The sequence below is a fragment of the Phaethon aethereus genome (assembly GCF_964289735.1).
Source record: "Phaethon aethereus genome assembly, chromosome: Z".
NCBI lineage: Eukaryota > Metazoa > Chordata > Aves > Phaethontiformes > Phaethontidae > Phaethon > Phaethon aethereus.
In genome coordinates this window covers 18,124,014-18,145,062 of record NC_138577.1, presented here as the reverse complement: position 1 = coordinate 18,145,062, position 21,049 = coordinate 18,124,014, and the positions used below count along the sequence as shown (strand labels likewise).

At 40.1% G+C, this 21,049-nt stretch overlaps 1 protein-coding gene across 1 annotated transcript in view; it reads right to left on the bottom strand.

Annotated features, from left to right (window-relative positions):
- Positions 1 to 9,465: 9,465 nt before the first annotated feature.
- Positions 9,466 to 21,049, bottom strand: part of NNT (nicotinamide nucleotide transhydrogenase) — a gene marked incomplete at its 3' end in the record, with an annotated part of 47,679 nt that continues 36,095 nt past the window's right edge. Inside the window, exons 19-21 of the mRNA XM_082012850.1 lie at positions 12,109 to 12,227; positions 10,921 to 11,036; positions 9,466 to 9,615 (exon numbers count right to left, since the gene is read on the bottom strand). Of these exons, the coding sequence (XP_081868976.1) occupies positions 9,466 to 9,615; positions 10,921 to 11,036; positions 12,109 to 12,227 (385 nt within the window). The remainder of the gene's footprint in view (positions 9,616 to 10,920; positions 11,037 to 12,108; positions 12,228 to 21,049) is intronic.

Below are 21,049 nucleotides of genomic sequence, written 5' to 3'. Positions count from 1 at the left end.
TTCTAACAAAACATCATCTTAAAGACATATCTTCCAAACACTAGAACTTATTTCTGAATTAAAGAAACAAGTAGGCTAAAATGATTTTACAGCTATTTGCAGTGAGAAGTTACTTTATTCATGGAAGGCTTTGCTACAGTTTTATTGAAAACTAGTGGTAGAATACCACCTAACAAACACAAAACCAACACGGAAGAAGAAGGAAGACTATATGTGTTCCAGGTTCTGGCTGGTAAAAGACCCAGCTTGCTTTTATTTTTAAGAGCTGACAATTTTAAAGACAATTCTTTTGAGAAGAATGCATGCATGGAAACAATGTGTTGCTAAGACTACTACTTATTTTATTTTTAAAAATGGTTGCTGTCTGTAAGCCATTTTACATTTTCTGAGATGGAAGGATATCACACCCATTCAAACACTGAGCTTTAACTATTCAGCCCAAAGCCACAGAACTGGGCCCTAAATAGAATAAAAGAGGATTGGTTGTTAACAAAAGTCAAACTCAACTCCTCTTGAAAATTTTCTCATTTGTCATGTAATCAATAAAGGACATAAAACTTCAGATGCATCCTTCTTATCCAGTGGCATCCTTGCCAGTGGCATCAGGGAGACCAACCCAGCACACCTGCAGGACAACCAATGGCAAGTCTTTGTACCTCCGGTGTTACACTGTTTGTTACACTGAGCTCTTCAAACTGTATTTTGGTCTTCACTGTCACCTCAGCTTCATCCCAACACTGTTTTGCTCAACATTTTAAGAAAAGCCATATTAATAAATCTGAGGAATTGCAACATGTGTCTAACATGAGTACTATGGTAATCTCAAGTTAATACACTCGGGTATGTTTCCAAACTAAAACTGAAGTTCTTTATTCATATTGTCTCCCATTCAGGCCATATTCACTCTGTTCAGATCTTTAATGAACATAAGGGATTTACAGCTACCTTAAAGAGCAAATGAATCATTGAATCATGGAATGGTTTAGGTTGGGAGGGACCTTAAAGGTCACCTAGTTCCAATCCCCCTGCCATGGGCACGGACACCTTCCACTAGACCAGGTTGCTCAAAGCCCCATCCAACCTGGCCTTGAACACTTCCAGGGATGGGGCATCCTCAACTTCTCTGGACAACCTGTTCCAGTGTCTCATCACCCTCACAGTAAAGAAAAATGAGCAGGTTTATGTTTGAAAATAGATGTTAGAGCAGCAGAGCAACATTTATCCGGCTGGCAGCTGGTCACAAGCGGTGTCCCCCAGGGCTCAGTTCTGGGGCCGGTCTTACTCAATATTTTTATCGATGATCTGGATGAGGGGATTGAGTGCGCCCTCAGTAAGTTTGCAGAAGACACCAAGTTGGGTGGGAGTGTTGATCTGCTGGAGGGTAGGAGGGCTCTGCAGAGGGATCTGGACAGGCTGGATCGATGGGCCGAGGTCAACTGTATGAGGTTTAATAAGGCCAAGTGCTGGGTCCTGCACTTGGGTCACAACAACCCCATGCAACGCTACAGGCTTGGGGAGGAGTGGCTGGAGAGCAGCCCAGCGGAAAAGGACCTGAGGGTGCTGGTTGACAGCCGGCTGAATATGAGCCGGCAGTGTGCCCAGGTGGCCAAGAAGGCCAATAGCATCCTGGCCTGTATCAGAAATAGTGTGGCCAGCAGGAGTAGGGAAGTGATTGTGCCCCTGTACTCGGCACTGGTCAGGCCGCACCTCGAATCCTGTGTTCAGGTTCGGGCCCCTCACCACAAGAAGGACATTGAGGTGCTGGGGTGTGTCCAGAGAAGGGCAACAAAGCTGGTGAGGGGCTGGAGCACAAGTCTTATGAGGAGCAACTGAGGGAACTGGGGTTGTTGAGTCTGGAGGAGGCTGAGGGGAGACCTTATTGCTCTCTACAACTACCTGAAACGGGGTTGTGGCGACGAGGGTGTTGGTCTCTTCTCCCAAGTAACTAGTGATAGGACAAGAGGAAATGGCCTCAAGTTGCGCCAGGGGACGTTTAGATTGGATATTAGGAAAAATTTCTTCACCGAGAGGGTGGTCAAGCATTGGAACAGGCTGCCCAGGGAGGTGGTGGAGTCGCCATCTCTGGAAGTGTTCAAAAAACGTGTGGATGTGGCGCTTCAGGACATGGTTTAGGGGACACGGTGGCGCTGGATTAATGGTTGGACTTGACGATCTTGAAGGTCCTTTCCAACCTTAGTGATTCTGTGATTCTGTGATTTAGGACCAACGACAATGGTCAGTCTATGGCAGAGATGAGAAGCTGACACTCTTTTCTAGCTTATTATACATACAGGACAGAAAGGTGGAGCTACTGCATGGTTTCCTGTAAGATCAACTCCACAAAAATGCAAAGGTGATTACCTCCTTCAGAGGACAACAGAAATTAGATCACTCAGTAAGATTTAGCATTTAAACACCAAATGCCATAATGATTTCGCACAAACCAAAAAAGGAATGAGTAGGTAAAAAGGCAACAGACACCTTTTTCTCCATTGCCCTGAAGAAAAGAATGGTTCTGAGGTCTACAGACAAAATTCAGCAGCTCCACAGGTAACCTTAACACTGTTCACAGATCAGATTGACCAGGTAGAAAGCATGGTTTATGATATCTCTGTAAGTTTAAAAAAACAAGTCAATGTTACATCAGGAATGTAACATGAAAAATATAATGCACTATGTTGATTACACTTCTCCAGTTTTAAAATTCAAATATGATTAGATCACCTCATCTTATATGGTTCACTAATCTAACATTCAATGGATATGTTTGGGGACAGAGTGCTGATGAAAAATAAGGATTGTTGATGTGCCCATAAATTAGAAAAGAGCCAACTTCCTGTGTTGTGTCCACACATTAACAAATCCACCATAAAACACTTGAGAACTTAAGTTCATTGTACCATGGCCTATGACAACAATGAGCTTCTGAGAATGTAAAATCAGAAAACCAAATGGTTTTTCCTATCCACATCTGTAATATTTTAATACGGAGAATGGGCAACTGCTAGTTATTACTGCATGAGACAGCTTTAACATCTGCTTGAGCTTTTTATGTTCACTAGCTGTTAGTTTCCATTCTGCTAGGGATTTTTTAAATTAGGGGTTAGACTGACCATGTAATAGAATAACTTAATTTCATGCTGTGCTAGAGTTCAACTGCAATCTTCTTTCAGGAGACACTTCTTACTGAGTGTGAAGCCCCCTCAGCCCTTTTGTCATCCAGTTCCTTTATTGCTTTGTTCCTTTAATAGGGAAAGGTTTGGATAATAACCAGTTTTATCGGTTTTGTCACCAAGGGACAGGAAAAGAAGGTCAAGACACACACAGGGCCTTTTTCTGGTCTCACGCCTAATTGCAAAACATCACGCTGTTCGTAAATGTCATATTCAGCACATCTAACAGAACTGCATCATGTATAATCTTATTTTCAAAGTATATTTCCATGTAAAGTAAAGGTCTGATCTTTGCAGCATGACTACTTCTGTGACATACAATTTCTTTCCCATCTTGTCTCACCCACTTTGACCCTATTTTCAAAATGTATAACAGGAGTATTTTGTACCTCTTGATCACATAATATTCCAAAGACAGTTGTAGTAGGTAAATAAGTTTTAATAGTTATTTTCCATATCCTTGTCTTAATTGAAACTGCTTTGCAGAAGTACAACCTACAGAGTTCAAAAATGTGTCGAGAGATGTGAATTGAAAAATTAGCAATATAGATTTGAGACCCATTTCTCTAGGTAAGTAAAAAAACCCATTTCTAACAGGTAAGTGAAACTGGGTATTAATTTATAATTTATACATGCCGTGCAGAAAATTGGACTGTGGAGTGCCAGCTTTCAGAATGATGTACAGGGCTATATGCAGTCTTGGAGTGTATGGGGAAAAATAAAACTCATCAACTGTCATTAAGGGAAGAACACAAGCTACCTATGCATACATTCAGTTGAAGAGTATGATCCCCCCTTCTCAGGGAAAATCTGCCTCCAGGCAAAAGTGAAACAGAGAAAGCAGAATAATTAAGTTATGTTTCCTCTAACACTTTTTTCCATTCACTCACTTCTCATTAGCTAACTTTTCCCATTACCTTTGCAACCGGAGAAGTTCTTTCCTTAGAAGTCATTATGATGATCGCCTTGTAATAAGGGCTATAAATTGGTCCTTTAATTTCTCAAGTAATACCTTAATGTTTTAGGACTGTTTTTGCTACTTGAAAAGATCACCTTTTGGGAACTTGGAGCTTCAAATATTACTAAGCCATTTATGAAATTGTGTAAATATGTCTCTTCTTCTCAGGGAGAACTATGTATCATATGAGTCTAACACAGTTAATGCAATATATCCTCTAGGCAGCTACAGAGCAGGTGGATTATGCAAGTCATTACTGTTTGTAATTTATTTTTTTTAAACCACCCCACATCAGTGATATTGTTCGAACAATACTCACTGCAAGTCTTACAGAGTAAGTATTTGAGCTGCACTGCTTAGGTACAGAACAGAGCACCCAGATCCCCCAGTATTCAAATTCCTTCCTGTGAAGTTTTCCTGCAGAATTTGAAAGCTTACACAAACACATGCATATATTAGTGGAGAAAAAGATTTTTTTGTTTTGGGGTGGGTTTTTGAATTTAAATTTTAGAATCATAGAAACTTGGGTTGGAAGAGATCTTTAAAGGTCATCTAGTCCAACCCCCCTGCAGGGACATCCTCAACCACATCAGGTTGCTCAGAGCCTCATCCAACCTGCCCTCCAATGTTTCCAGGGATGGGGCATCTCTCTGGGCAACCTGGGCCAGTGTTTCACCACCCTCACTGTGAAAAGTTTCTCCATTAGGTCGAGTCTAAATCTACGCTCTTTTAGTTTAAAACCATTACCCCCTTGTCCTATCGCAATGGGTCCTGCTAAAAAATCTGTTCCCATCTTTCTTCTAAGCCCCCTTTAAGTACTGGAAGGCTGCAAGAAGGTCTCCTTGGAGCCTTCTCTTCTCCAGGCTGAACCAACCCCAACTCTTCTCAGCCTGTCCTCACAGGAGAGGTGTTCCGTCCCTCTGATCATTTTGGTGGCCTCCTCTGGACCTGTTCCAACATGTCCATGTCTTTCCTGAGCTGAGGGCTCCAGAGCTGGACACAGGACTGCAGATGGGGTCTGACCAGAGCACAGTGGAGGGGCCGAATCACCTCCCTTGACCTGCTGGCCACACTGCTTTGGATGCAGCCCAGGATACGGTTGGCCTAACGTCTCCCCAGAGCTTTCTCTTCTCCATGGGCAAATCATGCCTGACCAACCTAAGTGCATCATACAGTGAGATGACTGACCCTGTGGACACAGGAAGAGCAACGGATGTTGCCTACCTTCATTTTTAGCAAGGCCTTTGACAAGCTTTCCCTCAGCATCCAGGCTCATTGGTGACATAAGTTTGCACAACTGGAATATTGATGAGGTGGAAAACTGTCTCATCCACCAGACTGAAATGGTTTTGATCACAGGATGAAGCCTAGCTAGTGGTGAAACAGCAATAGCATTCATGAGGGGGTCAGTGCTGAAGTCAACATACACTCTTTAATGTTTTTATTACAGACCCAGACAAAGGGAAGGAAAGCATTCACAACAGGCTAACAGATTTTAGCAAATTGCAGGAACAAGTTATATACTGGAAGCCATGACTGCCAGAGGGACCTCCGCAGGCTAAGAAACAGTTAGTTCCAAGGCAAATGCAAAGTCCATTGCTCAAGATGGAGCAACCATACAACAGTACAGAGCAGGGACCAACTAGCTACAAGACAGCTCTGTGGAAAACAAGATGGTCCCACTAGACCATCATGAAACAGCAGCACAACCTTGCAGCAATGGCCAACTGTGTATTGGTTGGGCTGTACCAGTAAGCATAGAGCCAGCAGGTAAGGGAAGTGATGACTCCCCTGCACTTTGTACTTGGCAGACTGCGTCTGGATTAGTGTGTCCAGTACAAGAAATCATTGACATACTGAAGTGAGCTAAATTGTGACCCTTTGTTCACATATGACATACAAGGAGAAAAGGAAAGAACCTAGTTTGTCAGCCTTAGAAGGATAAGAGCAGAATCTTCCCGTTGTTTTCCATGAGACAGTGGTGAAAACACTCTTCTCAGAGGGGCACAGTAACAGCATTAGGCTAGGTAATGCACAGAAGCTGCAGTAAAGGAAATCCCAATCAGATATTAAAAAAAAACTTGTTCAGAATGGGAATTATCAAACACTGGAATACGGGAACAGAGAGGCTGTGCAACCTCACCCAAGAGATGTTCAAATCAAAGCCTGGAGCAATATGATCAAATAATCAAACTGGATCTCTTTTCAGGAGGGGACTGAACAAAATTATTTCTAGAGGATCCTTCCAACCTAAATTCCTCTGTAACTTTAATAGTACAACTTCTCTTAAACGCAAAGAATCAAAGTGTTTCAAGATCATGGACACACACTGCAAACTGGAAGCGTTCCACCAGGTGAACAGAAATCAGTATCTTCCATCCTGTCTCCTTTTGTTCTTGCTGCACTGCTTTGCCATGATCCGATCAGAACAGTTTCATAGCCTGCTTGAGGCAGGCTAGGGTAAATGCCTCTTGGGTGCTAATAAGCAGCTGGAGGCAGGGTAGACACCATGTGATCTTCAAACTAGTAGTCAGATCCACAAAAGGACACAGGCTACAGCTTTACCATTTGTCAGACTACCAATCCACAGTGTGGGTATATGCTTCCCAGGTGGGCTGCTGAATCAAGAGGGAAGAGAAGTGACCTCATGAATCAACACCAGGCTGCAGCCTCTGAAAGAGACCTCAAGTTTCAGCTTGACCAGAACTTGAAGAAATCATGAAAGGTGCATGGCAGACTTGTGCAATGATGCAATTGAACAGACTATCAGATGGCTAAGATTATTCATCTGTCATTTACTTTGAAGATAGAAACTGAAGTCATCACAACAATCAACTTGACCATCTTGTAGAACTAAATAACTAAGAACTGAAGCACAGTTCTTAGTTATTATTGGTAACTTATTATATGGTATCAGGCTCAAAGGGACAGGATTCATCTCACTCCTCAGACAATGGAAAATTAAGTACTCAACCAAGTTAGTTCTTATGGGTTTGTTTTGTTTTTTGTAAGTCAGAAAGGCAACACATACTGACCAACTGCTCTCAGAAGTTGTCTAATCCTCTTCATTTACTAGAAAAGCTCACAGTGGAGCTGCTAAGGTCAGGTGACACCAGCCATACCTAGAATGAATGAAGAACCATTCAAATTTAAAAAAGAAATATGCATATTTCACTATGATTCCTTTTCACTACATTCTTCGATCTCAATATCCTTTGGTGGCATTTTGATCTTTTAAGTCCCAGAAAGAATCTCAGACTACTTACCTACTCAGGAAAGACAACAGAAGAGAAAAGAGACAGTGATCAGTAAAGAAAAATAATCAACTTTTTATTAGCTCTTCAACAATTACCTGGTGTTTCATGGTAAAGCACAGTTTTAAAGATAACACTGGTACCTCTGATCCAACATAAAAGTATGGGTTTTCTTCCCCAAATACAAAGGAAAAAAATAATTATGTTTTTAATAAGAAAAACTAAGTCTTGTATGAGCTGTTTATAAGCAGAGACATGTTGCATACCGCAGTTAGATACCTGAAGTTTGACAATAATAAATTTAGGATGTTAAATCCCACCAAATCCCTTTTTCACTTAGTTGGGAGGGAGAGAGTTTTATTTCCCTGTCTTTCCCCTTCTCCCATTTCCCTCCTATTTTTTGCAGTCCTAAAAGAAAAGTTGAATACAACGAAATCAAGAGGCCATACATGCTACATTCAAATATAGCAGCTGCAATGTTTTAAATTAAAATTTAATTACAAGTCTTTTCCTGCAGTGTACAGCATATTAATGCTTACATATTTTGTATTCAACTATATAAAAGAGATTTGCAAAAAGGGTAGCTTCTTTCATACCTTGTTACATTTCTTAATGCATTACCTGTTCCAAGTCTGTGTTTTAAGTGATCTTCACATAAAAACAGAGGTAGCTAAGTAGAAATATTATATAAGGTGTCTATACATGGTGTAATAAAAAGTTTGTTCTATCAATCAAGATGGATTAATTTCAAGACTTCATAATAGTTTGTCTTCCCCAGATATGAATGCTTTCTAACACAAGTACAGCTATTTCTATTTAGCCTTCGTCACCATGGACAGTTGCTACATCATTATGGAAACATGATAAATTCATTTTATTAGGCAAATATTTGAGTTCCACTCAAATACACTTAACATAATAAAAACAAAACAGCCATCTATGTCATAATTTAATTTAATTCTTTGCTGAACTTATTATGGGAATTAAACAGAGCTTTTAATTAGATTAGGGAGAAGTCAAATAATCAAAACACTGGATTATAAGTTTGGTATGTTTCTGTGCTGTCCAAACAATAGCTTATTTATTTAGAAAAATTCTAATAAACTCCAGCATCTTAAATATGTTCAGAAGTGCCTTTTCCAGCATCACAAAAATGTTAATTAAGAAAGCATCACTAAATTTTAAAGTAGCAAATACAGTTAAAATTCTAAGTGACCATGAACTGAAACACTGTGGTCCAAATTCTGTGAACAGATCAGGTATGCAAGATGGCCTGCCTGTACAGAACTGGATCGTATTTTTCCTCAGACATTTAAAAAGGCAAAGTCTAGAAAAGATGGAGAATTTAGCAGCTGCTTAAAACAGTTAAGCAGTGCAAGTAAGTGTACATTTCCTTGTCAGGCTTGAAGATCGCTTGGTAGGTCCCTGAAATCGTGTTTCATTTTACACAATGTAAGTGGGCACTACAAAAAAGTGGAACTGTATTTTAAAGAAAAGTAACTTTTCTAAAATGTTCCTCATTCACAGCACCCACATAATCCCCAAAAGAAACATTTCAAATTTTTCTGTATTAACAGAATATTCTGCTTAGAATCTCAAACTATGTAAGCTTGTATTTGCATCTGCTTGCATCTGTTTTCAATCTTGATTTAAATTTTGATGAAACAACTATTTGTTTTGTCCATACTGGCCAAAGCACAGCTTTGATGATAAGACAGAATACAATTTTGGCACAGTATTTTTAGTGAATTTCCATGAAAAAAGTACAGACAATTAGGAGGAAGAAGCCAATAACTACTTAAAGATGATCACCAAGTTATTGGTTCTTGCTTCTAACAGCTCACTGTTAACCTTAAAAAGCACATTTTTGTTCTTTAATGCATTGTCTCATGGGAGATCTAGTTTGAAGGGCTAATGTGCACACCCTCTCATAAAAGCCTACATTCCCTGACTGAACTACATCTCCTAGGAGTCAATGCAGTCTTCTCCAAATGCCGGCTGCAGTATGACAGTAAGAGATTCTTCTTGTTTTCCATGACAAAACTGTAGTCACAATCATGAGTGGAATATAAATCAGTATTTAGCTTTGATACGATTCTCTGACTTTGGCCTGCAGAGCATCACAGGTCTTCTTAGCATCTCCCAACAACATGGCAGTATTTGGTTTGTAGAAGATTGGATTGTCCACCGCTGCATAACCGACTCCCAAAGATCTCTTCATTACAATGACCTGCACATAAAGAGTTCATGTTTGAAACAGCAAAAACCAACCACCATTCCCCTCAAAGACAACACAAAACCAGCCTTCACAAATGAAGGGAAAGGAAGAGAGATCCCTAGCCAAAACAGGGTGCTCACTGCTGCAAAAACTGTATTTCAAATTTTAATATAGCAGATAAATTGATATCTGGACCAGTTTCAGAAACATTTTATTGCTAAACACAATATTACATGTCAGATGAAGAGACTGTGGACACTACACATGCATATGCTTTTACTTTATTAAATGTAATAAAGTCAAAGCAAGATAGGGACTGATGATTATAACATAGAAGGTTTTTGAAGCTTTTTTATTTTTGAACTATTTTAAGAACTGAGTTCCCCAACAGCAACACAATTCAGATGAACATTCACAACAATACTCGGTGCAACGCTCTCTGGTATTTATCCAGACTATTATTCTGTATTACTTCATACATGGGATTTTAAAATAAAATAAAATAAAAATAAAAATCCTAAAATAAATTTCAGATGGTTTTAGCTATTAAATATCAAGCCACTTAACCATGGCACCTTCAGTGGAGAAACTGCGAAGCTTTAGCAACTTTAACCATGCACATATTTATTTCCCAAATTGCAACACATAGCTAAGCACGGAACTTTGATAAATGTATGTGCCTATGACTGAGTACTTAAATAGTTAAGCCATAGAAGAACTGAGGCTACGATTGGGTTCATAACAAGAGATCAAAGATTTCACATCAAGGAGACTCAAGTATATGTACTTTAGACCAATGTGGCTTTCAAAGAACAAAACTAGTGAGGTAACTAAGCTATCAGTTCAATCTGAACAGACTAAGCTCTCTACTCAACCCAGCCACTCATTGTTTCTTTTTGTTTGTTTTTTTTTTTAATTTAAGCTTATTATTTGTTTTTGCATTTCCACCTCAATATTAAACTTGCCAATCGAATTTCCTATAAACTTAAAAAAGCAGATATTTGTACAGAAATGCTTCAGGGCTGCAGATGTAAGCAGAACATCATTTCTTCTAGTCACATATTTTAGTAGAAGCAATTTCATTGCTCTTTTCTACTGCAGTCTTCATTAGTCTCACTAAAGCACTTGCTGATGATCATAAAATCATGAACAATGCATCACACTTGCAAAGTACTGACTGTTTTGTTGGACACCTTTGCAGAAAAGATTCTCATGGAAACCAGAAGAGTAGAAGAATCTTGTTAGCTTATCCTATAAACCATGTTTTTAAAAGTATGCTCCTGAAGGTAGGTGCTAACGCAACTCTGTTCGTCTCACCTGTTTGGACTTCCAGACCTCAAGAACTGGCATTCCAGCTATGATAGAGTTTGGATCTTCCTGAGCTGCTGAATTAACTGTATCATTTGCACCAATTACAAGGACCAAGTCAGTTTCTGCAGCAAAACAAATAAAACTGATGAAAAATTATCTCAAACCTGAACACTGAGGCTGATACACATTTTTGTGTTAGATCTGCTCTTCAGAGGCAGAACCACCCCTTACAGTAAGCAGTCTTCAAACATTTATGGGTTTTCATTCACAAATATTTTACAAACTTATCAGGCAAGTTATATATGAGAGTCTGGGAAAATACATAGTACAGTTCTGACTATATTATACTTCTTCCCCAAGTGTGCTACTAACTACCTCCAGCAAACTGCAAGCATCCACAACCCCATTCCATGGGACTCGTTAGGCCACTCTGCCACACAGAAGTTAAATCCTTAGATATTTAAATGCGGTCTCATACACGTAGTATCATCACCTTCAAATTGCTTTGTGCAATTTGTGCCTGGCTTCTCCTTTGAATATTCTTTCAAAAAACCTTTTTACCAGCAACCTTCTGATTTTTAAAGAAAGATGTAAGAAAGCCAAAAGTTGTCTGTACAATGCTATACAGGTTTGCAAGACATGACAGGGTCAAGTCATCCACAGCACCTGACCTAAAGAAGTAACAGTAGTTTTCCTGTATGGAGCAGTAACAGTGATAGCAGTGATAAAAAAGACACAGCATTTGTCATTTATTTCACAGCTATATACAATTTAAAAAAACAAACAAAAAACCTCACGCCAACCAAAACACACCACTGTTCTCTTGGTTATGGGAAAATACAAGTTTCACAGGCCTATTTAACCTCCCTTCCAATATCTCTTCTGTACTCCTGCATTGAATATTTCCCTTTGTTTTACCTGTCTGTACTCTCTGCTTCTCGGTTTTCTGCTTCTGAGTCAGGCTATTTCCTGTATTCCTCTGTGCTCACTTGCCAGCAACTGGGAGAGCACTCACACTGCAAGAGAAAGGCCTCTGCTTCTCTACAGTGGTATCACAAGAGGCACAAAAAGAAACTGAATGGCCTGAGTGAGATGTTCTATTTTTAAAATCCTTGTGAAATATAAAAGCAAGATCAAATAAAAATTGACAAGATCAAATCCAATCTAATGGAAATTTATACGTCGCATGCTAACCTGGGAAGTCTTCGTTGATCTCATCCATTTCCAGTACGATATCATAGGGAACACCAGCTTCTGCTAGGAGTACGTTCAGCTGACCAGGCATACGGCCGGCCACAGGGTGAATACCAAATCTAACGGGAAAGAAAGTCCAACCCCATTAATAAGTACTGATCACTCTGTTTTATACAGTGAAATTGCCACATGTAACCTACAAGGCTGAGAAGTTCTTCAGGATAAGCATACACATGAGTTAATAAAAAGAAATGGTTAAACTTTAACGATATCATAAACACTTTTGCAGTGTTGCAGGGGACTGAATGGGTAGGAAAGAGAACAAGGCCAGTAGATTTGACTCTTCACCTGGAGAGCAGCCCTTCCTTTTCTGCAAAGTTAAAGTATGACTGACACACAGGTATGCAAAAGAATATGCTCATTTCCCAGTAAAACTAAAATAGCTGGGACTACATTTTCAATCCTTCCATCATAAAAAGACTCTTTCAGAAAGTTGTTGCACCTGCAAAGTAGCTTTGGAGAGCCTGATGGATACTTCTAGTGACCGCACAGAAGGAACTCAAGACAGAAACACCTGGGAACACATCACTGCAAGATGGACTAACACAGTAAATTTTCAACACAGCAATAGCTTATAACGAACAAGCTTTTCTTCAATTACTTTTGAAAGTAACAGGACTTTTTACCATTTTGCCTGGCTACAATCATCAGCCTAAGCCACATCAGGCTGTGGTGTGGCTGGAAGCATTCGCATCCCTCCTCCAAGCAGTTCCATATTTAAAACTTTGTGACAGATACCTTTGTTTTTTATGAATAAGCCTTTTTGCTGCAAAACCACCACTCACACTAATATGCTTTGCAGGTCCTTTACATCATTGAAAAGTGAAAGCACCACAGACCAAATGAACTGGCCACAACATAGCACTCTTCATGAAAAGGCCAAAAGACTGTGCAGCCTTCCTGAAGCAAAACCACCCCTTGACCTCGAAACATCCTTGGCAAATGACCCTATTGACTCAGGTATCTCTAGAGCATGCATGGTTATCAGAGTCTAACACTCCAACAGAAAAATTAGCAAGGACTCTACTTCAAGCACAAGAGAATGCTTTACTGAATTAGGTTATCATGCCACTTTCTTCTCATGACTGATCTTAGAAGGAAAAAAAAAACACAAAAAGGAGGGGGAGTAAGAAGGTGGAGAGCTAAGAAGCTACACCAGTTTCAGCATAACAATTTAATAAATGTTTTCAGAACAGCTCAAAACAAACAAGAGAAAACACACTGCTTGTGAGTTACTAAAAATTCAGACAGACACACAGGGTGGCAGTGGGGGCTGTTAAGGCATGCATACAGTTCTATAAGAGCAAAAACCTGACAAAATTCAGAATGGAAATGTTAAACTGGTTTAGCTACAACTCCCAAAGACATATTTCAAACAGAAGCAAATCTGTTTCTTGTGGGCAGATTGTACTTTTCTGCTCATCTAACGGCTGTGAATAAAAACTAGGCAGATCAATGTGTTAAAGTCCTGTGCATCTTCTGTCTTTCTCTGGTGCTGTCTCAAGCACACCAGAAATGCCTGAGATGATTGCTGTACATAGCTGAAGTTAAATGTTTAATAAAGAAGCCTACGTGTACTTTGGAAGAGACAGAAAATATCCAAGAGACAACTCTTAAATTCTTGGATTTCTGAACAGAAATTTCTAAGCAGAAATCCAAGTGAGTCAGGAATGCAATAAAAGGGCTTCAGATTTCTTCAGAAAGGAGAGAAAGTCTGATAAATCAACTTGCCATGACAAAGGGATTGTCACAAATTTCTATTTTCAACTCCACTGCAATGGAAGTGGGTAACATGTCACTGATGGTCCACAATTCACAGTCCAATGAACACAGATCACTTGTGAATTTAACACTGTACAAATACATCCTTAAAAGGGCAAGTAAGCACTCCATCAGCAAGACAACATTGAGACAATGCAAAGATGAGACAATTGCAACTCCAGAAACAAAATTAAGGACATATGATTATCCACATAATACTAGATATGCCACAATTTTAAGCTCTAGGTCAAACAGCAGGATAAAAGCTTGCTTTAAAAGGAATGCTTTTAAAGAACCAAAGAGAATAGACTGTATTCAGCTAGTAAACATTTGGGATCCTGTTGCAAAGGATAATACCTACAATCAGAAAAAGGAGAGCAAACATACAGGACAAAACATTAACAGCTTACATTTCACACCACTCACTCGGTAATATAAGCCATGTGTACCAAATTCAATTCCTAAAGTGTACCAAATTCAATTACTTACAGTACAGTAGGAGAACTCTTATTCTGAAGAACACTTGAGAAAACCCATCACTCCTCTGGCAGTGAAAATACATTTTCCAACAAAATTCTCTTTTGTTTCTAATAAAATTATTTGAGCATCTTTGTGACCAAAGCTGTTTTGGCAATACACTAAACAAAATATTCGTAAGGTTTCTATTAAATACTATATACACATACAATCTTATTTCAAAGGCTGGAAAGCCAAAATTTAAGCTGCCAAGAGAATGGATTTCACCTTTGACTTCAATATTCCTGGCAAAAGGCAAAGAAAGAAGAAAAAGAAAGGGACAAATTATCTTTGTTCAGGAAGAGTTATGGCATCAACCATCAGTAGTTAGAGACTTCTGACAGACTCTGCTTGAAATCACATACAGCATATTCACAAAGTTTGAGAAAGCTGCTCATACAAATGCTTTTTGGACAAATATTGAACTGACTTCCAAAAGTCTGCTTCTAAGAACCTGTTAACCAAATATGACAGTTGTATGCCAGTACCTCTTGAAACTGGATGTGCAAGTGTGTCAGAAAGAATCATTAAGAATACGTGCCTCTCTAAGGTTTTCATTATTTCACAAGATAAGATCTACATACATCTGGAGTAAAACTAGCCTGTCCAATTGAAAGCAGAATTCAGATAAGTATGGAAAAAAGAGAGCACTGAAATCCTTGACAGCTCACAACAAGTCTATTAAAAGCTGTGTGTCTTGCACCTGACTCACAACAGCAGCAGTTCTTCAAAGCTATGTGTGCTACAGAATAATCATTTTCACAGAATCACTAGGTTGGAAAGGACCTTCAAGATCATCAAGTCCAACCATTAATTCAGCGCCACCATGTCCCCTAAACCATGTCCTGAAGCGCCACATCCACACGTTTTTTGAACACTTCCAGAGATGGCGACTCCACCACCTCCCTGGGAAGCCTGTTCCAATGCCTGACCACCCTCTTGGTGAAGAAATTTTTCGTAATATCCAATCTAAACCTCCTCTGGCGCAACTTGAGGCCATTTCCTCTCATCCTATCACTAGTTACTTGGGAGAAGAGACCAACGCCCTCGTCGCCACAACCCCCTTTCAGGTAGTTGTAGAGAGCGATAAGGTCTCCTCTCAGCCTCCTCTTCTCCAGACTCAACAACCCCAGTTCCCTCAGCCGCTCCTCATAAGACTTGTGCTCCAGACCCCTCACCAGCTTCATTGCCCTTCTCTGGACACGCTCCAGCACCTCAACATCCTTCCTGTAGTGAGGGGCCCAAAACTGAACACAGTATTCGAGGTGCGGCCTGACCAGTGCCGAGTACAGGGGCACAATCACTTCCCTACTCCTGCTGGCCACACTATTCCTGATACAGGCCAGGACGCTGTTGGCCTTCTTGACCACTTGGGCACACTGCTGGCTCATGTTCAGCCAGCTGTCAACCAGCACCCTCAGGTCCTTTTCCGCCGGGCTGTTCTCTAGCCACTCCTCCCCAAGCCTGTAGCGTTGCATGGGATTGTTCTGGCCGAAGTGCAGGACCCAGCACTTGGCCTTATTAAACCTCATACAGTTGGCCTCATCCCATCGATCCAGCCTGTCCAGATCCCTCTGCAGAGCCCTCCTACCCTCCAGCAGATCAACACTCCCACCCAGCTTGGTGTCATCTGCAAACTTACTGAGGGAGCACTCAATTCCCTCATCCAGATCATCAATAAAGATATTGAACAAGACCGGCCCCAGAACCGAGCCCTGGGGAACACGGCTTGTGACCGGCCGCCAGCTGGATTTAACGCCATTCACCACAACTCTCTGGGCTTGGCCATCCAGCCAGTTCCTCACCCAGTGAAGAGTAAACCTGTCTAAGCCACGAGCCGCCAGTTTCTCCAGGAGAATGCTGTGGGAGATGCTGTCAAAGGCTTTACTAAAGTCCAGGTAGACAACATCCACAGTCTTTCCCTCATCCACTAGGCGGGTCACCTGGTCATAGAAGGAGATCAGGTTGGTCAAGCAGGACCTGCCTTTCATGAACCCATGCTGGCTGGGCCTGAGCCCTTGGTTGTCCTGCAGATGCCCTGCGAGCACTCTCAAGACCAACCACTCCATAATCTTCCCTGGTACAGAGGTCAGGCTGACAGGCCTGTAGTTCCCAGGATCCTCCTTCCAGCCTTTCTTGTAGACGGGCGTCACATTGACAAGCCTCCAGTCTTCTGGGACCTTCCCTGTTAACCAGGACTGCTGATAAATGATGGAGAGTGGCTTGGCAAGCTCCTCTGCCAGCTCTCTCAGTATTCTCGGGTGGATCCCATCAGGCCCCATAGACTTGTGGGTGTCCAGGTGGTTTAGCATGTCCTTGACTGCTTCCTCCTGGATTATGAGGAGCACATTGTGCTCTCCATCCCCATCTTCCAGCTCAGGGGGCTGAATACCCTGCAGATACCTGGACTGGCTATTAAAGCCTGAGGCAAAGAAGGCATTAAGTACCTCAGCCTTGTCCTCGTCCTTGGAGACAATGTTCCCTGCCATATCCAGTAGGGGATGGAGATTCTCCTTGCCTCTCTTTTTGTTGTTAATATATTTGTATTAATTTTGTCACATATTAATATTTTGTCACATATGCTCTCCCAGATGTTCAAAATTCAGCCATATTTAAAAGTTCAAAACTCAAATGACTTTACAAGAGAGGCATGTTTTATTGTAAAAATGTTTCAAAGTGAAAAATTGCTAAGATTCTTTGATATGCATTTAATATCACTTACACAAGAACTCCCTTAGGTTGGTTAGTTTGTTTTTAAATCAAGCAGAAATCTCACACTGTTTTTGACTTTGTGTTTGACATTAAGTTTTCAGTCTACCTATGCTTTACCCATAACAAAGATTCACAATCATGCTGTGTCAGATTTGAAACATTGTTCTGGTAGTTCACTGAAACAGAGAATTAAGCAGGAATTTTTTCTCTTGACCCTGACCATGTAATGTGGAGCTTGATTATCACCTCCAATTGTCAGACACACTGAAGTGTGCATAGACCTTCTTGCCACTAAGACTTGACACCTAAACAGTATGAGTACCAGGCAAGGATATTCAGCCTTTTTAATCAGCCTCTTTCAGATACTTTTTAGCTTTAGAAAGACAACACAGCACACTGAAAAATGAGTTCGTATTTTCAACCTTTTCCTATAATACAGAGAGTGCAGCATTTTCTTTTAAGTTCAGACTAAAAATCTAAAACTCCCAACATACATGTCGTATCTAGGACACCACTTTGAGCACAGAAAGCACTTAAATTGGGGGTGGCGGAGTACTTAAGTGACTATGAAGTTAATTATGGTAGTATGAAAAACAACTATTGCATGAAAAGTTACTGAAAAATCTCAGAATGGAAATTACTTTTTATACTGTTCATAAAGTCAGCATCTATCGTTATTACAACTGGCTAGATAACATTCTTGTAATCAATATGGAGAGAGCTAGCACCTATCTAACCCAATGCAGAAGTGTTTCAAGATCACTTCATCCATGTAAAGATAGGATTACTGTAATTATGCCAAAGCTGGACAGAGTGATATAAGTAAGTAACATCTGTCTGGTGTCTAATTTAGCTTATTCAACAGTTTAGACATTGTATATACAGATAATAATTTGCCCAATGGTTTTGCCTCACCTCCTCTTCCCTCCTCCCCATTCATTTTATTTGATACCTCTCCACCTTGTTTCCAGTACAGACAATAAACTGTTACTGAAGGTAACAGGAAGGAAAAAAAGACAAAATAAACGTAGATGAACTGAGAAGTGCATCATTCAGATATTTTACAGCTTGAATCCCAACAATATAACAATAGTTGCAGTGTTGCATGAGTTGTATGTATTGTATCACAGTAAAACGCTCTCATCACACATTATAGATGACTATGTAGATTACCAGCATCAATGCACATAGCTAGTTTAGGTAGCTTAGGCCTGGTGTAATGCCTGAGGCAACAACATGTCCCTAAAAACAGTACTTCAGCATGGACTAAACTCAGGGTCAGGTCAGTTAAATTTGAACTGAACTAAATTACTTAAATTAAACATACTTAAAAGAGGGTTTGTACTGGTTCCCTATTTCCAGTCACTATGGTTTATCACAGCAGGGACAAGGTACAAACATATGGCATGGACCCTAGCTCAATGCAAGGTCCCTCCCAAGAACCCAACTACAGGGAAGAAAGACGAGCCTGCCTCCACAAAGCATCACAAACTGACCTAGTAAGGTCACCCAGAGCTGAGCTGACCCATAAGGAACCAATGACATATCTACAATACACCCCCAGGAGTGTACAATACAGCCTTAGCTGCATCCTTGCAGAAGCAGATCAGCTACACCCAGGTTTGCTAGTTCTCTCTAGCTACATCGACACAGAACTTGAGCTAACAGTTCTGTTGGATCAGATCCCAGCCAGTTAATTTGACTGCAGGAAACAAACTGAGAACTGACACTCATGTGCACAGTGTCTTCCTAGCAAGCATACTTCAGCTGCCTAGAAACTTGTATCAACTCATGTTGTTCTTATGCTGCCATCCAGCAGTGACAGTAATTTCCTTCTTATGCACACCTGAGCTATGCAGTATGTTTAAACTTCTTTTAAATTTCTTGGGACACCATCTTAAGAGCTCATCCTTTGAGATTCTTCTAAATTTTCTTGCAGAGCAACAAAGAATGATGACTATAAATTCATATAATTAAACAATTGAAGTTAATCAGTTTTATTTATTAAGTTGTAGATTAATGTATAGGTGGTACTGATCCACATGTTCTATTACTCACAAGCAATTTGAACAATAGTGGGGGGAACAAACCAGAACTCTTAACACATTTCATTAGAGCTCAGCCATAGAGGTAACAATAAAAATCCAAAAATGCAGGTCCAACACTAAATCCATGCTATCATATTTTCAGAAATGTAAAGAAACCCTTGTTTCCATGTGCTGAAAAGTAATTAGATTCTCCAGCATCAGAAGACATAAATTCAATTCCTTCAAGATATCCCCCTATAAAAATTAGGTTAAAAAACCCAAATCAAAACACTAACATGTTAGCAACTAATTTGAAAGGCTGTTGAAGAGGTAATCTGCATTTTTCTCAACTATGAAACAGTTACCAGAGAACCACCATATTTAATTATGAGTTAGATTTTAGAAGTCTACACAAAGTCCTTTCACCCTGAAATACATTTTTCTTTCTTACTATGCTGGAAAACAACACACATTGATGAAAAAAGTCTTATGAAAGTCATCCTGTGGCAAAAGCTAAGATAGTTAACTTGATGTGGACATGGACAGTGCTAATTACTCATGCACATATGAGAACCTATACAGTTTTAAACTGTACTATAATATTATAGAATAATTATATATCTATATATAGAATAACTATAGAATATAATTTAATTAAATAGAAGAAATCAGAATTTCACAACCAGGGGCCTACAAGCAATCCAGCATGTGGCTGAAGAACTTTGGCAATGCAAGAACTTTCAAAAATTTACTCAGTTGTAGCTTTGCAGAAATATGACAGCAGTTGTAGAATAAGCATTTCCTCTCCAAGGCCAATGGATTCTGGGGACTACAGGATTTATCATAGAAAAGTTTTGTTGTTTTACCCATCCTAACAAAGCTAAGGTATAATGAAGGCTCAGCAATATCCAGCTTTCTGTGTGATCCTACTACTGCATTAAAGATGTGATCTGCTGCAAGAGCATTTCTGTGTGATACTACTACTGCATTAAAGATGTGATCTGCTGCAAGAGCATCTCAAGCAAGTGATGATGTTAGCTATGCAATTTAATAACTAAACAGTTTGAAGCTTCCAAACTCTCCTGTACTTCTAAATTTAAACCCCAGTCAAAGGTTATGCATCACATTATATAATCTGCGCTCTTCACTGAGAATGTTATGGCTATAGGCAAAGTAAATGAAAACAACAGCTCCTCTGGATCAATTGTGAGCCATGAAGCAAAGAAAGACCATATGACAGCCACATTTTTCTTGGCACGGTATGGGCATTACAAATTGATGGCAATCGTATGTCCATGCTGGCACCCCTCCACAGCGGATGTGTGAGAGTTGTCACTACATCTGGATGGTGAGTGTACTAGGGTCCCGAGGCACTCCAGGCCTACTGAAACCAGAGGGACAGCAGCTGCAGTCAATGAACACCATGGGAGCTCCGCAAAGTGATGAAAGGCCTGAATTACCACAAACTGTAAATACAGATTTATTTCATTAAAATACTAGGTAACCACTGCAGTGATCCCTTCCGGAAATTGACTCATTTCAAGTATAAGCCAGTTATTTCAAGGATTCATTCACATTTCTCCCCTGCAAAGCCAACATAAAAGGCAAAACCAATAATTTTTTCTTTCACCAACATTGATAAAAGAAATAAAGATCGCCCCCACAGAAGCACTGAAAGGAAAGCCAAAAGCACGCGACACTGTCATTGCATTAGCCAAGAAAGGTTCTTTTGTTGCACAACTAATGGGTTTTCAAAAATTTTAATGCAATTTGGACACACAGAGAGCTTTTGCTAAACACGGAGAAATAAGGTGTGAAGAGAACTCCTCCAGGAAGCACATACACCAGAACACACCCTCATTTCT